This window comes from Cervus canadensis, chromosome 32, assembly GCF_019320065.1.
Source record: "Cervus canadensis isolate Bull #8, Minnesota chromosome 32, ASM1932006v1, whole genome shotgun sequence".
Taxonomy (NCBI): Eukaryota; Metazoa; Chordata; class Mammalia; order Artiodactyla; family Cervidae; genus Cervus; species Cervus canadensis.
In genome coordinates, this window is record NC_057417.1 from 28,596,461 (window position 1) to 28,613,768 (window position 17,308).

General features: G+C 53.3%; 1 protein-coding gene across 12 annotated transcripts in view; it reads right to left on the reverse strand.

Annotated features, from left to right (window-relative positions):
* Positions 1–16,346, reverse strand: part of CUX1 (cut like homeobox 1) — a 348,486-nt gene extending 332,140 nt beyond the window's left edge. For 5 of the 12 annotated variants that reach the window (XM_043454968.1, XM_043454967.1, XM_043454966.1 and 2 more), the window contains exon 1: positions 14,417–15,358. In XM_043454968.1, the coding sequence (XP_043310903.1) occupies positions 14,417–14,746 (330 nt within the window). In that variant the 5' untranslated portion in view covers positions 14,747–15,358. Of the gene's footprint in view, positions 1–14,416; positions 15,489–16,046 lie in introns of those variants that run through there. The other 7 variants (XM_043454964.1, XM_043454973.1, XM_043454971.1 and 4 more) reach the window with 7 other exon arrangements.
* Positions 16,347–17,308: the final 962 nt, after the last annotated feature.

The window sequence follows — 17,308 nt, forward strand, 5'->3', positions numbered from 1 at the left end:
ATGGTATACAGCAGTCTGAGCTAAGACAAGTGGATTCTTCAGTTGGAATCCGATGCAGCTCTCATGAATGATGAAATTTGCAAGGGGTAACCTGGACAGATCTCAGAAACAGTGAGGAGTGAAAGGGAAGGGAAGATTTACAGCATGATGCCACAATTATGAATTAGAGCTACTTATACATACAAAACAAGCCACATGTTTTACAATACACCCATACAGAGGTATACTAAACACATTAGAATGAGAAGAGGAGGGGACTAGACATGGGGATGGAGCAGAAAGGAGAAAAAAATAAGATACATCATGATGTCCTGTGAAGTGAGAAGTGATGAATGCAACTCAGGGGCGGGGAGAAATGCACATGTGTGCACACATGCACACACATAAGACACACACACACACCCTGAAGGCAGGTACAAAACACGGATTTAGTTTTTCCTGCCCATAGCATAGAAATGAAAGCATTAAAGCTCTGACCTAAGGATTTCAATTTTTAATATAAAACAATTGGCAAGACATTCCTAAACTTTGAGAATTATAGTGAATTGGGTGGACAGGAGGCCCTCATTTCGATCCCAAGGAGGTAAGATGATATACCTGTCTGAATTGACAGACCCACAGAGATACATACACACAACTGAAGGAGATTTGGTATTTTGCTGTAACTTGCGGAACCTGTCAATTTCATTCACAATTTACACCAGCTTCTAATTATACTTAACTGAATATTAACCATTCTAATTGCTCGATGCTTTATCGGCGGCATCTGAAGTATTGCGGGACATCTGGCTTGGCAAATGGGATGCTGCCTGCTCTCGGAAGAGAGAGCTTCAGCGCTCACTTTCATCTCACACCCTCAGCTCAGCTCTGCCTTCAGCTGGGACCAGCGCATCTCAGAAACGTGACTTCTCATCCACACCCAGCCAGAGCAGTTGGGGGACGTGGGTTGTAATGCTGGATTCGCCATCACAGAGGGCTGGAGGAGGGCGGCAGGCAGGACAGAGGGCCCAGGTTCCTGCCACCTTCTGTCGGCAGGCCTGGATGGCCTCTTCTCCCACGGGTGTGTTCACAGGCAGAAAATGGCACTTCGTCCTGGCTCATCGCCTTTTATCTGAGAAGCGGCACCATGAGCAAATCTGCCTGACAGTCCCTATCTCTCCAGCCAGGACAAAGTGAAATGACCATCATACTTGGCCAGGGGAGAGGCCCCTTTGCTGGTGAGCAAGGAGGGAAGGCAGGGAAGGGCAGAGACCCTGGGTGGGCTGCCAACAGTGTGTGCTCTCATTCAGACTGCTCCCAGCCTCTCCACAGCCCGTCTGCGCATAACTGTGGTCCCAAAGGGTAACCCCCCCAGAGAGGTGCCCAAGGAGGAGGAGTCAAGGGGAAGACCAGAGCGGAACAGAAGGAGATGGAACCACAGTCTGGGCCTTAAAATGAAAACAGGAGTTACACAGAAGAGGCCACAAAGTAGCAGACTCAAAAAGTTAAAGGCAGAGTTACCTAGGACTCAGCAATTCCACTCCTAAGCATAAATGAGAAAACTGAAAACCTACAGTCATACAAATACTTACACACAGGTGTCTGCAGCACCTTCTCCATACTAGCCCCAAAGCGGAAACAATCCAACGCCCATCAGTTTATGAAAGAATAAACAAGACGTTGTATATATCCACACAGGGCATGCTATTACTCAGCCATAAAGAGGAATGAAGTGCTGATACGCACCTCAACATGTGAGGTAAAACTTACAGTGAGAGAAAAGGGGCCAGACGTGAAAGGCCACACATACATTGTACGATTCCGTTTACAGGTGAAGAACAGGCAAACCCAGAGGCACAGGACATAGACCAAAGGTTACATACAGAGCTTAGGGGAGTCAGGAAGAAGGAGGGTGACTGCTGACGGGTATGGGGGTCTTGCTGGGGTGATGGAAATACTCTGGAATTAGATCGTGGAGATGGTTACACAACAGTGCAAACGTATCACAGAATAACCTATGGCACACTTTCAAAAGGTTAAAATGGTGAGTTTTGTGTGCATATTACTTAAAAAATAAAAAGTGACCGAGTAAATGTATCAGGCATTGTGTCAAGGTAGCCCCCTCTGCATCAAGACCCACAGGGAAGGGCTCCAAGCCCCCTGGGGCATCACCGTGCCCCCTCCCCAAGGGTGAAACAAGCTCTTCTTAAAGAGCAGATACCCAGAAGACTCTAGGGTGCCCTCAAGGCCGAACCCAAACCTCCACCTCAGCTTGAGCTTCTGAGACCAGCTTCCTTGGCGAGCAGCGGTCCACTCTGCACACCCCAGGGGAAACGACGGAAAACTCACAGGTGAGCATCAGGAAAACCTCCCTAGTCTCAGATGTCAAGAATGGGCTCTTGAAAAGATGCCCTGAGCCTTTCAAATAAATAACAGGCATCTTGATGAAATGCGGCACTGGCCCCTGAATGCCTCCCGTGGGCACCGCTGTTCAAAGTCTGTCCCAGAAGCTTCCCTGGAGGGAGGGAGGTCAGGGGCCTGAGGCTGTGCGGGGACCAGGCAAAGTGGGGGCCACCCTCCTATGAACACGCATTCCCCCAACACTCAGCTCAGGGAAGAGCTGCCGACCCCAGAGGGAGACGGGAGGGCCTCGCTTCAGACGCAACGGCACTCGGGGTAAAGATTTCTCAGCCAGACCCCCTCCTCCTGACACAAAATACAACCACCGCCACGTGCAAAGAGGAAGCCCACAAACATGAAGCTCCATCTTAGGGTCTGAGGCGCAGTTTGCTGCTCCCGGAGCCCTGAGCCCTGGCTGTTGGGAATAATTTTCAGAGTGACATTTCTAAACCTGGCTCCGGCTCTTGCCCTCCTCTTTCACCCCTCGGGGGTTCACGGAACCTTTTCCTTTCTCCCTAGGCCATCTTACCCGTTCTTGAGGCCGTGTTCAACAGTGATTTCAGTGGAGCCTCCCTCCCATATCCTGGAGTGAACAGAGGAATCCCACGGCAGGGCCCCCGTTCCCCGCCCGTGTCCCCCCAGACTCACTTTCCTAGCGTGAGCCCTGCTCTTCTACCTGCAGACAAGTTCAAACCTTTGTGCCCTACAACAGGCCTCTGTGCCCACCACCACCACCACGCCCCCACCCCTGCACACCCCCTTCCCCGTCACACATCTCACAGGTCCCAGAGCTGCTCCTGGGGGCGGGGAGGAGGGCAGAGGCACCGAGCAGCCCCCAAGGCAGCCGCACCCACTGGTGACAGAGTGGCCGTCCTCAGGGCTGGCAGGCACGCACCCACCACCAGGACATACCCGACCTGCCACCAGGTATCACACTGCAATTAGTCATTGTAATTGAAGCCGAACGTAATTAATTACATAATTTTGAAGTGTTCAAGTTTAATTCCATTAAAATTACATCATGAAACTGGGGAATTACAAAGGATTACCGACAAAAAGCAAATAGGGATGAATAAAGAAACTCCAGGCTGACTCCATGCCTGTCTGAGTCACACCCAACGCTCAAGTACAGTGCCTGGCACCCCACCTGCTTTTAATAAACCTCTGGGGCCCAGCTCGCGGCTGTGCGCACAGGCCGCCTCTGGGGGGGACCAGCGCCGGGCCCCAGCTGACACTAAGGACCTCTCCTCCCTCCAGGCGCTTCTCCCCGCCTCGCCCTGGCCTCAGTCCCCTCTGCTGAGGCCTCCCCCGCCTCTGACTGCCACTCGCTCAGCCCATCTCTGCCATGGCCACCACAACCCCAGTGGCCTCCCAGGTCACGCCAGGGCCCAGCGCCTGCCAGCACTCAGCCTGGCACCTTCTCTCCCCACCCAGGCCCTCCCCCATCTGGGACAGGACTCCCCACCCTCCCGGCTCCATCCTTCACCATCCCTTCCCCTCGCACTCTGGATCCTCCTGGACACAAGTCTGAGTTCTGAATGGTCCCTCTTGCATTTAGGAAACAACATCTCTCAGGGGGCCCTGGGAACGCAGAAGTGACTCAGCAGGACTCTGCGCTGAGGTGTCTGGGCCCAGGCCCCGGGCACTCCCGCGCTGGAATGCACTTATTCCTCCTGCGTTTACTTTCTGTCTCGCGTGCTAGATTGTAAGTCCCTTGAGGGCAGGGCCATCCTGCTGCTCTGGACACTGCTACCGCAGCGCCTGGCCGCCAGGGGAGGAGGTGGGTCAGTGGAACACCACATCCCATCTTTCCAGACTGCTGTCCCACCCTCCGCGCACATCAGACACCCCCAGCCCCTATAAGCTGACACCTGCAGGGGCCCAGGGTGTCCTGCGGTTTGGACCAGCAGGACCAGGGGCTCATTCCTCTTGGTACCCCAGGGGCTTGACCAGGATCCAGGGCCGACATCAGGCACCAGGGAGACCCGCTCGACAAATGAATGAATGAAGGGCCCCAACACTCTATGAAGAAAAATGACTCGTCCCCAAAAACAAACGAGACTGCAAACCACCTCATTCAAACTTGCTGTGTTATTTCCAAGACCAACGCACCCTTGTGCATGTTTTCTTACTAAATGTACAACTTCATTATAAAACGAGCTGTATCAGCCCAAACAAGCAGGCGTGCAAAAAAAAAAAAAAAATCATCTGAGTCCAGAGGAACCTAAACACTCAGCTGTTCCATGATGACTCCTCAAGGAAAATAAGGAGCGTCATCTGGTGAGGCTTCTTCTCGAGGGAGGGAGGTCCTCCCGAGGACCCTTACAGAGCTGCCCTCTTAGTGAACACGGCCCAGCACCACACCTTCATGTGCAACTGGGAACAAATCCCTGTGTCCTGGGTGCCTTTCGGTGATAGAAGGGGATTTGAGTCCAGTGTTACAATAGGGGCTAAGTCAACTAGGCTCCCAGGGGCTGAGAGAGGAGGGAGTTTCGTCCTGGCCATCATGAGGTTAAATGCAAATATTAGCATCTAACAGCAAATGGCTCCCCTGTACCAGCATCAAGCCAGGGGTGTCAGAGAACAGTCCTGGTCAGAGATGCTTCCTCAGCTCAGCGCTCACGGCTGAACTGCCCACTGGACACGGCACGGCCTTGCCTGCGCCAGTTCCCTCCCACACCCCCCACCCCAGGCCCCACCATTGGGTGTCTCTCTTGCCTTCCAATTCCCCAGCCCTTCCCACAAATCTGCTTTATGCACCCATGGGACGTTGAGGGTAGCCAGTGACACAGCCCGATGCTGTAACTGCACCCCAACCACCAGATACGGTTTGCTAACCTGAGTGCTCCCCTCATGGGGAAGGATTATCTGTCAGACAGTCCTCTCTGGAGCTCCACTGCTGGGTGCTGACTCTGAACTCTCACAGCAGGGGAGGCTGGAGAGAGTTTCTCAGATCGAGCGAGGCCTCGGCTGGAAAGGTACTGATCCACCAGGCACCCAGGTGGCTTCCACGTCCACCACACAGGCTCTCTGTTCAGTCCCCAGCTGTTCATGTGAAAGGACTCACCCACCGCCAAGCTCACCCTGGGTGCCCTGTGGACGGGGAGCCCCTTCTGATCCCCTGGCAGCCTCATCATGATGACCCTCCTTCAGGGGAAAGCCATTCTTGGGGACGGCTGGGGTGACGGCGAGAGGGAAGACAGGAGGCAGGCAGCCCCAGGTAGCCCCCTCCTCTAGTCTTGCCTAGCAAATCCCACGGACAGAGGGGGCCTGGTGGGCTACGTTCAAGGGGTCGCAAAGAGTAGGACACGACTGAGTGACTAAGTACACACTGTGGGTGTGCATTTATCTATATACACAAATGTTTTTAAAGCATCTGCCTTGTCACCAGCGGACATAAAATCAGCTGCAACGTGAGGAATCCAGCGCTCCCAGCAATGCTTTCCTTCTCTTCTCTGCCTTTTCCTGAAGCCCCGCGGCAGTCCCAGCTCCAGACCTGAGGGAGTTACAACACAAGGTGGGAGGGGGAATCCCCAGGCTAAGATGCACTCTTCAGCCCTCCCCGCCACAAATGATCACAAAACCAAATGGCACCAACCAAAACGCAGACAAATCCTCCGTGGGCTTCAAACGCCGGGTTTCAACCCATCTTCTAGGCTTCTACACCAAAACCTCTCCACTGCACATCACCCCTCCTTCTGCCGGGGGCTCAGCCCTTGAATTCCCCACGCCCCCTACCCCCGCTATTCCGCCCAGTGCCCACAGCCCAGCAAAGGAGCATGTCCACTTTGTCCTCCCTGTCCTCGTGTATGCCAGGCCCTGCCCCCCACCCAATCAGCCACCCAGGCTAGACCCCAGGGACGGTGGCTCCTTTCGCACCCCCGCTCAGCGAAGGCCTGGCAGCCCTCACTTCCCCAAATCCATGCAAATGTTCATGCAGCCAGACGGTGACGTCACCCCTACAGAAATACCCTAGGTACTTTCTTTGTAAATGAAGAAGCAGAGAAAGCACGCAGGCTGTGAAGGCCACTGCTCCGAAAGGGGGCTACTCGGTCAAGCTGCGCCCAGACCCAGGGCCAGCTCCGGGGGTGCCGAGCACTCCCGAGACGTTCTCCGGCGCCGACCCCCAGGCCTTCGTGCTGCTTGCCCCTTGCCTTCTCTTGCGTTGGTGGGGTTCTGATCCTTACAATACCGACTTTCCCCCGGTTAATGTGGGGAAGTTTCCTCCCATTCAGGCTGTGGGCAGAGTCGGAGAATAATTCTCTGTCAAAGAATTGTTCTGCCCAATTCTATTTTTAAAAATGTGAACTTTTTGCATTATGTGCCACAAATACGATTATGTGTATTTTAACCAACATATATGTCACTTGGCAAAGGAGGACTTTAATACATGGGAATAAAATAAATGAAAAGAAATACATGTGCTAGCCCTGTGTACCTATCAGTAGCTTTCAAAACACAGCCATTTAAACATACCCTACCTACCTTTCACAATCGGAAGATGACTTCCATTTGCAGTTCTGAAATTAACTAGCTGAGTGAGCCTCAAATCAGGAATACACAGGACTGCCCGCTAAGAGAAGCCCAAAGTTCTCCTGCAACAGGGCTCACTGGGAGCCCCAAGTTGGGGCGTGTGTGCGCCAGAGCGCAGGGTATTCAGGGGGTGCACAGCGACGTAAGGCAGGCGCCCGGGAAGGGCGGTTAGAAGCTGAGAGGGTACTACGTGGGGTCCATCAGAGACAAGCGAAGGAGGGCACTCAGAGACCACCGGCCACCCCATCTCCTGTGCTTCCCCAGCTGCACAGAACTCAGCGCAAGCTTAGTCTCTCCTGCTCTGGATGCTTTCCCTGCCCACCCCACCGCAGTCGGGACGCCTGTCCTCTGCCACCCTCCACCATCCCAGGGGCACACGCCATCACAGCCGCATCCCAGCCACCTGGCCCCTCTGCGCATCCGGGCTGCTGGCTCTCCCGCCCTGCATCACGGTGCCTGGTGCATGAGAGGGCTCCCTCTGTGGCGTTGGCTAAAATGAAGAAGGGGTGCAGAAACCAGGCTGGGTACCCCGATGTCTCAGGCAGTTCTGAGACAAGTAAAGGCTAATACTCCCAGCTCTTGTGTGTTAGGAAGATTTGGTTCTCACACACAACAAGCAACCCCCCCAAAACTAACTTCATACACACACACACACACGATGTATTAAAGTATCAGTGTGTGTTAAAATGACAGCATAATTACATACCAACACAGAGCAATGTAAAACAATCGCAAACCATTCCTTACTCCTCCTGATAATGACATTCAACCATAACCGGCAATACCCTTCCTCTTCCAATTCTACGTCAATGCTGACAAATTAGGGTGCTGGGGCTGAGGAGCTGTGGGGGAGGGGGGAAGCCCGTGTGCCCCACCCACCCATCCCCAGGGTTAGCAGGCTCTGGGGGACAACTTCCTGACTACATATCACACTGCTCTGCGAGGGAAGGGCTCGGCAGGCCATGGCCATCTCACTGATCCTCTGTGCTTGCTCGTGACCATGAGGTCCCTGGTGGACCAGGGCACCTGGACAGGGCATCTTGGCAGCAACCTGGGCTTCCTGTCTGGCTCCTGGGTCCCACACATGCCTAGGGAGCAGAAGCACGACTCTGAACCTGACCTTGTCTCCTACTTGGCTGCGTGGTGTGACAGCACACAGTGTTATGTAACGACGAGCTGAGGTACAAGTGAAATGAAGCAATTCCAGTAAATTAAGGTTTCTCCACTGGTTTACATGACTGCTCCTGTTCTCGAGCTTTCTGTTTCAAAAGGGTACAGCTTACAACACCTCTGCCGTGTGAACGGGAAGGAAAGATGGAATTTTATTTGCAGGTCTATGTACAATTTTAGTTGTAATTTCTGCATGTTGGTGACCCAAAATCTTTTCCCCTTTGAAAGGTTTGTATTCCATGGGCAGCTGCTATCTACACGCTCGGCGAGGGCACAGCAGAACAATGTGAAACAGAAATAATTCACTGTACACAGAGCTGCATGGGTTCAAGTTCTAGGTCAACTATAGTGGGGAAAAACAGAAAATAAAGGACATGCTTCACCATTATCTGCCGCACCTTTCAGAATGAAGCAAAAATGGTGATAGGAGCAACAGAATGTTCTTATTTTCAGGGCGAGGGGGAAAAAAATGTCTTTTCCAAACCTAATCAAAAAATCAAATGTACAATTCCCTCCAGCAAGAATTTTATTTTTAATTTTCATTTACATAGTATCTTTCTTCCAAGAATCTCAAAATAATGGAGTTCCACAAATACTTTAAACCAAAAAAAAAAAAAAGAAAAGTTGTCACAACGAAGGAGGGGACAGGCTTGGCGGGGCAGGAGCTCGGAGGAGGGACAAGAAGTGGCAGGCAGGGTGACAGGAGTCACTCGGGACTGGCAGCGCCCAGGCTGAGGGCGGCTCCGGATCAGCCCTTCCTCTGCCAACAGCCACAGGCCTTGCTTCTGTTTGCATCTTCAAGACAAGGATTTACCTTTGGTGTCACTTACTGGCTTTACGTCAAACTATTTTGATCTAAGCAGAGACTGCTCCTCTAAAAACCCAAGGGGCGATGGCAACCAACCAAAGACCCTTGCAGGTCCAAAATAACAACCGAAACAAGATGCTTAAAATATAAAACTATGCTAGAAAACAAAATACTAACAATTCATTAGGGGGGAAGACCCAATGTTAAAGACAGACTACCTTGCTTTTAGGGGGAAATTGGAAAAGCAGCTTTTGAACTGGTTGGGTTGTTTTTTGGGTATTTTCTTTTTTTGTTTTACAGCTGGGTGGACAGGATCTGAACATCTTACATTTAGCAAAAAGCTGTCAACACCCAAATAAAATTTTAATGACAGTAAGAATGGCATTCTATTTCTCACCATTTCGCAACGTTCACTTAAGAAAGAGCTAATTTGTCAATTTGTTTTTCCCTTAACCAAACTCAAGACACCTCACAACTATGCATAACTTAAAAAAAGTTAACTGCTTTAACTTATTAGATAAACACAGTCAAAGAGAATGATGTCTTTAAGAAAACAGGCCCCGTGCGGGTATACTCGGGTCAATGCTAAGAAAGAACAAGCTTCTGAGCAAGCTCTGGTAATTTCTTCCAACATGAACTTCATAAATCACAGTCAGAAGCGTCCAGGATTTCAATTGTCAGCTGACTGAGTCGGCCACAAGGAAGACCCGGTAGCCCTGACCGTGGCCTCTCGTGTTTTATAAAAGGTGGGATCCCTCACCTTTCCCAACTTCACAAGTGCCTCAGAGGAGGAAGTGGAATCTAGTCACTGTCACGTCAGTCTCCTACCTGGCTATTCTTCCAGCCGCTCTGCAGTGCTGGGTAAATACTTGGGAGGACTGAATACTTCCACCCCCAATCCTTTCCAGTCACCTGTCCCCTGGTGGTGTTCCTAAGAACTGGGTGGGGGGAGACGTCTTGCTCAGGGATCCTACCAATCACAACTGAAGAACTTCCCCTGGGCTGCCACAGGTCCAAGGCGCTAATAAACACAAAATCTTTGCCTCTTGCCTGCCTGCCCCGGGGCCTCCTGCAGTAAGGAAAAGTCTGCAGACTCAAATGAGGAAAACTGACAACATTTATTTTGCGCATTAACATCACCCCATCAGAATTTAATTATAGCAAGAATTAGAATTATTTCTATTAGAGAGTTGTTTACTTTTCAAAGGAAAGGTTCTTGATGGGTTCTGTAACAAATTAGATGTCTTTCAGGAAGAGCTGTTTGCCCTCATTACGTTTAACTGTGTCGCATTAAATGAACAGGGTAGCACACAGTTTTTAAGTCACAGCCCAGGTGCCTTAGCCCAGGTGTCTTAAAGCCATGGCTTCAAGCCATGGTACAAATGCGGGTAATGCCACAGGTCCCCCCTCAATCCCAGTAGCCCCCTGCCGGAACACCTTCAGCCCAGCCTGAGACCCTTCTCCTCCACCAACTTTCCCAGAACACAGCTGAAAAGCAGGACTGACTACACCTCAGGAAATCCAAGACGTCGACGGAACCAACAGGTCAATACAAATCAACACCTAAACACCAACTGAAACCTGGTTCTTAAACATACAATGAAACCAAGGCTATCAGCTGGCTTGGAAAAGTAAGAGAGGAAAAATGACTGGGATAATCTAGAGGGCCCCACCATGGACATTTTATTGACATACCCCCTTAACCTGGCTTTTTGTTTGGTTTGGTTGCTATTTAAGGTTACATCTCTAGATGTGCTTAGGGAAAGTTAATTTATTCTAAATCTTTATCAGGGTATAATAAAATGCATCCAAATGCTCATGTCAACAAATGTTTACTAAATCAGAAATCACAAATGGATTCACAATTTCTTTGCCATTATTAGTTGTATAACACAGATATCAAATCGCCTGTCTAATTATGCCATTAAAGTTCCCTTTTCACTCCATGATCAACCCTCACAGAGTTTTCTCAGTGTCAAGCACACATGGGCATCCGGTCCCTAAAGTGCCCAGCACGACTGAACATCCAGGTATAAACTGCAGTGGGGCACAGGGGCACAGAGCCCCTCTTCAGAAGGCTTGGACAAAATGAATGGCCATACGTAAGAAGTGTCTCTGTGCTTTGCTATAATAAGATTCAAACACGGGATTCCAAGAATTCCACCTGTTTTCAATTAGATACCAGAATTGCTTGAGTGTTTAAACTACATTCACTTGCTACTTATACAAAACAATTCTTCCGGGTTTTTTGAACATTTTAAGTATGTTAAAATAAGATTAAGGGTCTGGTTTAAACAATCAGAGGCAGGGGAATTTCAGCTGAAACCAAAACTATCTCTCTGCAGCCATAACGCAAAGGCTTCAGACAAAACAATAGGATGAAATACACGAATTTCGGTCTTTGACAATTACTTGTAAAAATCAGATCTGTCATAGGGAAAGCTACTTTATATATATATATACACACACACATATATGAATGTTTATGTTATATAATGTATATAATACATTAAAATGGGTTTTTAAATAATTTTTAAAAATACAAGATCCTATATATTTAGTGTTTACAGTAACTTTTTGTTATCGCTGTGTTACAGTCCATCAGATACAACTGTCTTTTAAATCGGTGAAATTGATATGAGGCCAATCATGTGAACTGAAAAAATATGGAAGTACAGGTAGGAATCCAGCCTAGCCCTTGCAGGATTTTTCACACGATGGATTTCTCTTTTTAAAAGGGATTTTTCACATGATGGATTTCTCTTTTTAAAAAATATACAACTTTTCCTTCAACAATTTTGTCCTCCCTTCATTTCACTGTGGATGTTCCTGGTGCTTTTACAGATGAGCTGAAAACACACATGGGTTTTTCTACTGGGAGCCTTGTTTTTTCTCTTAGGATATGAGCACAGCCTCAGGAGGAGTTTAGACTACTGACTGCTCCAGGCAGACGCAAAGTTGGGGGGTCCCAAGGTACAGCCTGGTGCTTCTGAACAGGGACCCCTTATGCCCCCACCCAGCCTACCTTCCCCCCATCCCGCCCCAAGCAAACCCTGATGGGTTTGTTTGAATTGCATACAACAGGGCAGAGGACTTTTGCAACAGTCACTAAAGGTCTTGGGCTCAATTGACTCACCAGACAGCATTTTTAAGGTCAGCTCAGTGGATTAGGAGAGTTATTCCTGAGGAGAGGCAATCTGTCCCTTCCCTACTTTCTCATGTCGCTAACTACAGGCAGATGGGTGAAACTGGGGGAAAAGGGAGAAGGGGGCCTCTACGGACCCACCACTGCAAGAGGTGCTGCATAACTTAACCTCTTCCCTGACTTACACTTTTTTAAAAAAGCAAGCAAACATACAACTCCCCCCACCCCCCCCCCAGAAAAAACCTACGCATAGTTTCATGGGGGGAAAAAAAACTTTAATCAACTGATAATGACCCCTTCCCACACACAATCTCTAAGACGCTGATATTAAGAGAACCAAAAAAACAAAGGCAGCAGCTGTGTAGAACCCTGTCCCCTATTTGTTTACTCTCTATTTTAAACGGTCCTAGATGAGATACAAATTGTAATCAAAATAATATACTTCGTTTGGGGAAGCGTCCTGGATGGCTGGTAACATACACACTTCCTTAACAGGAGAAAACAAAATAAAAGCACCCAGAAAATGGACTTGCAGCAAAAATGAAATTGCTTTCTTATTTTGAAAAAAAAAAAAAAAAGAGGAAAACGTTTAAAGGTTACTTCTGCAGAGGTTCCTTAAAGGGAAAGACTAGTCACCATGTAGGAATAATGCTCCGAAGGGAAGCCAGGCACTGGCAAAAAGCTACCCTAACATACAGAGTTACATGAGCTTGTTTTAGAAAGTGTCCTCTTTCCAAACGTGTATTTAAAAGGCAAATTTATACAATGGTGTTTTTCTTACTTAAAAAAAAAAAAAAAGCCTGGTTTTTACAAGTCTGGGATAGGATAAAAAACTTGTCCAACTAGTCTTAGCAAGGCCAGAGCCCTGAAACTCCCATACCACAAGACTTTGGGACTAAAAAGGAAACAAAATACAGCTCAGGCTGCAGAAACCCTTCCTGGGCACTCACTCCATGTCCCCAAGCAGCTTCACGGCAGACCGAGCCGAGGGCCCAGGGCTCAGCCCCGGGTCCCCGTGTCAAGCGAGGGGCTCCCAACTGGACCCTGGGGGACCCAGTCTCTTTACCCTCAGATAGCAATAGCACCACCCTCACTTCGCTCCGCAGGCAACCCGAGCTCGGAATAAGGGGTTCTGGAAAGATGAGAGGGGTCTGAAACTAATGAATTCTCTCTTCTCAAACTGCAATTGCCCTGGCTCCCTTACTGTCTGTGGGAACAGAGATGACGCTAATCCAGATATCAACTCAAAAGGCCTCTTCAGGGCCCGGAGAAAGAACCACTTTCACCTTCTAGAACCTGGGCATCCCATAGGCAACTGAAGGTTTTCAAACAGGTGATGAAGTGGCATTTGAAAACCGTCTAAGGCCAAATCTTCCATCCATCACCAAAAACCAGTAGGCTGCTCAGTAAAGAGAACGAGGCTCAAATAAAGAATTTTTTAAATTCAAGAAAGTTCTTGCTCATGAACTGACAGGGAAACTTTTCATTAGTTACACACCTAAATGCAACCCCCCCCCCACCCCGCCAAGTACTACATTGAAGATGTAACTAATCACCAAGGAGTGGGTGGGGGATCAAAGAGGTCATAAAATCTAATAACTCCCGAGAAACCGAATCCATCTCCCAAGCAGTTTTTGCCAAGACACTTAAGAAAGAAACCACCTTGGTATTAGACTGGAATGTCACATTTAGGAAGACAAGGGGAAAAAAAAAAATTAAGGTTTGTCTCCTAAAACTCCACAACGGGTTTTACAGTAAGCTCAGGAATTAAATTATGATAAAAGGGAGCTATTTTTACTAAAACAGGGTAGACCAATTTATCAAAAATGCCATTCGGCTGTGTTCATTACACTCAGGAATCTAATTTACACAATAGACACTTTGGAGTAATCTATTTTAGTCAATAAACACTCAAACTCCTTTAAGTTTTAATCTTATCGGAAATACATATTTCACATAGTCTTCTTCCTAGTTAAGTGAGAAATTTGAAGAAATCTTATAACGGCCATGAGTCTGCTTTATCGCTCTTACTACGCAGGAAAGGGCAGAAAACAAGCATATACAATTAAAGTTGTCAGACTCCGTTTACATACGTTTTAATCCAATCCGCTGCATTTCATGCAAGTCAGCATCTGGAGTTCATTTCCTTTCCTCCTAAAAGTACTGTAGGTCACTATCACCAGTGCTCCGGGTTAGGAAAGTTCGGCCAAGTTTACCTTCAAGCACACCTTAGATCTGAGAGCAATAGCTGTCCCACAGGGACGCTGAGGGACCCTCCCCAACCCGGAGCGCCCGGCCGCCACGGGCCCCTCTAAGCCGCAGACACCTCTCCAACCCCCAACGCCAGCGCTCGCCGAGCTTCTGGCCCACACGCCGCTCACCTTCAACTTGGCTCCGGCTACGCACAACATCCACCTGGCAGAGTCCCGGGGCTGTCCAGGAGCCGCCAGCGCGGAGCTGGCAGGTCCCAGGCGGACCCCGAGGGCGCGCTGCTCCCCGGGGTGGTGGGTGGCAGGCAGGAACGCGCCCCCTGGGCACGGCTGCGGCTCGGGCGACGGATGGGGAGCCCCAGCACGATCCCCCCTCGGCGCCTGGGGTTGGGTGCGTGGACCACGGCCTGGCACACCGCTGTCTAGTGGGACACCCGGGGCTTTGCTTTCGAGAACACGATCGGGATAGGCATTTCGGAGCGGACCCGCCGCGCTCTCCATTGCCCACCCACCCCCCCCCCACCCGCCGCCGCCGCCGCCGCCGCGGACCCTGCTGGGAGGGCAGGACCTCGGAGGAGAAGATCCGAGAGGAGCTGATGGGTCACTGGAGGCCGCGGGAAGCCCCGGGAGCGGGGCGAAGGCCGCCCGGATAGGCGGCGTGGAGCAAGCGCCCCGGGCCGCGACAGACCGCGCACCCGGGCGCAGAGACGGGCCTGCGCTCGGGGAAAGTTGCAGTCCGGCGCCGGCGCCCGCACCCGCGCCCCCGGGGCACCCCGACCCCCGGAGTTCGCGTGCCAGGCGCCCGCTGCCTCCCGCAAGTTTCCCCGAGCGCCCCTACCCGGGTTCCCGGCCGCGGAGGGGCCGGTCCGCGCCGCTCGTGCAGGCACACAAAAGAGCCGGGCGACTGCGGGGTCTGCGGGTGGCCCCCCGGGCGCCCGCCCGGACGTAAACAAACCCCGGGGTCCACGCAGAGGGAGCCCCACTCCGGGCGCGGGAGCGGCGGCGCGGTCCCGGCCCGCTGACAGCCCGGGATTGGGGGCGGGGGGCTGCGGCGGCCGGGGCCCCAGCCTGCCGGGGCCCGGGGAGCGCGGACGCCCGCCCGGCCACCCGCCCGCCTGGCCGGAGCCGAGCCGGGCCGCGCCGCCGCCGCCGCCGGTGGCCGCTCTGACCCTCCCCCGAGCCGGCGGCACCACAGCGCCACCAGCCCCAGCTCCGCCGCGCCGGCGGCTCCTCCTGGAGAGGCAGGCGCTTCACCCCCACAGCAACTCCCCACAAACTTTCCCCGGGAATACGGCGGGCCGGGGGGCGCGGGGCGCGCGACCGGGCGCTGCCGCCGCCGCCGGGCCGCAGCCCCCTCCTGGCGCAGCGGCCGCCGCCGCCGCCCGCCCGCCCGCCAGCCAGTCGCCCGCTCCCCCGGCTCGCGCGCGCGCCCCGCGGGCCGCCGGGGCCGCCCCCTCCCCGGGTCCCGCGGCGGCGGCGGCGCAGGGCCGGGGGGGGGGGGCGCCCCGGGGTGGGGGCCGACACCGGGGGCAGCGGTGGCGGCGGCGGCGGCTCCCGGCGCCATCTTGGGCTGATCGATGAATTGAACAAAGAGGATCAATTTCTGATCAAGCGAGTTATCAATGGGGGCCGGGGAGCGAGAGGGACTTGTCCCCGACTCGGCCCCGCGTTCCCCCGGCACCCCCCTCCTCCCCGCCGCCGCGGCCCCCCGGCGGCCGGGCGGCCCGGGGTCCCGGGGGGAGGCCGCGACCGCCCGCAGCCCCCACCCCCGGGCGAGAGGCCGAGCGAGGAGAAGCCTGACCTGCAGCTGCTGTAAATCAAAGCGCTTCCAATATTGAAACATCGATCCCACATTGGCCGCCATCTTGAGACATATTGAGACGGAGTGAGAGGCTGATAGAGAGGGGGCTGGAGTTCAGGAGCCGCCAGGAGGCAGCAGGCGGGCGGCGCCAAAACCCGGCCTGGAGCCGGCCGCCGCCGCCGCCACGGAGCACGCGGACTCCTCCTCACGGCGCCGCCGCAGCCATGGCGAGCCCGAGCCGGAGCCGGAGCCGGAGCCCGAGGGCGCGGCGGGCCGCAGCCGCCGGGCCCCTCGCGCGCGCGCGCGCGCGGCCCCTGCCCGCTCCCCCGCGGCGCCCGCCGCCAGGCCCGCGACCCCCGCCCCTCCCGAGACCCCGGCCCTGGCGGGGCGACGGCGGCTGCCGCCGGCCCGGCCCCGAGGGGGCGCTGGAGGGCGACGAGAGGGGGGCGCCCCTGGCCCCCCCGCGGGAGGGCCCCGAGCCCGGCTCACCTGGGGCGGTTTTCGGGCGCGCCTGGGGTGGGGCTGGCGGGGGGGGGGGGTGCGGGGGTCGCCGTTGCCGACTCCGCGCAGCCCCTCCTGGACACTGGGCAGGGAGCCGGCGGCCGTTTGGTCGGGCGAGCGCCGGCCCCGCGCCGCTTTGCGCTCGGCCTCCTGCGGGGCGCCGAGCGCGCGGAGCAGCCGCGACCACCTGCCCGAGCCCCGACCCCGCGCGAACCTGGCCCACGGCCGCGGGGCGGATACGAGGCGTGCCGGCGATCGGCGGCCGCACACCTCTTCGCTGCGCCCCAGCCGGATTCACAGACCGAGTCAGCCGGGAACAGCGTTTCACGTTGGGGGGCACCGGGCCGGGAGAAGGCAGCACTGACCCCCCGTGTCGCTGCACCAGTCAGCGTCCCGCACAGTGGCCGCGCGGTACCGCGCCGCACCGCACCCGCGGTGGCGAGGGGCTCCAGTGGCCCCCACCTGCCCAAGCGACAGGAAAAGTCTTGGAGCCCAGTTCTGTATCCCCCCACACCGCTTCAGCGAAACAGCCCCAGAAACTTCCTGTGGTTTCAGACACATCGGTTTGGGTGCAAAAACTTGGAAAGTGTGGGTACACTTACAAGGTCCCCGGCTTACAGGAATGCTAAAACCCCAAAGTCAATTTTCTTTTGATTTCTTTCTTCGCAGAAAACCTGGCAAAAAGCACAAGTTTTATGATCGTCATCTTTAATTGATTACACACACGTGTGAGTTTGAGTTTCCAGTAGGAATACAGTACT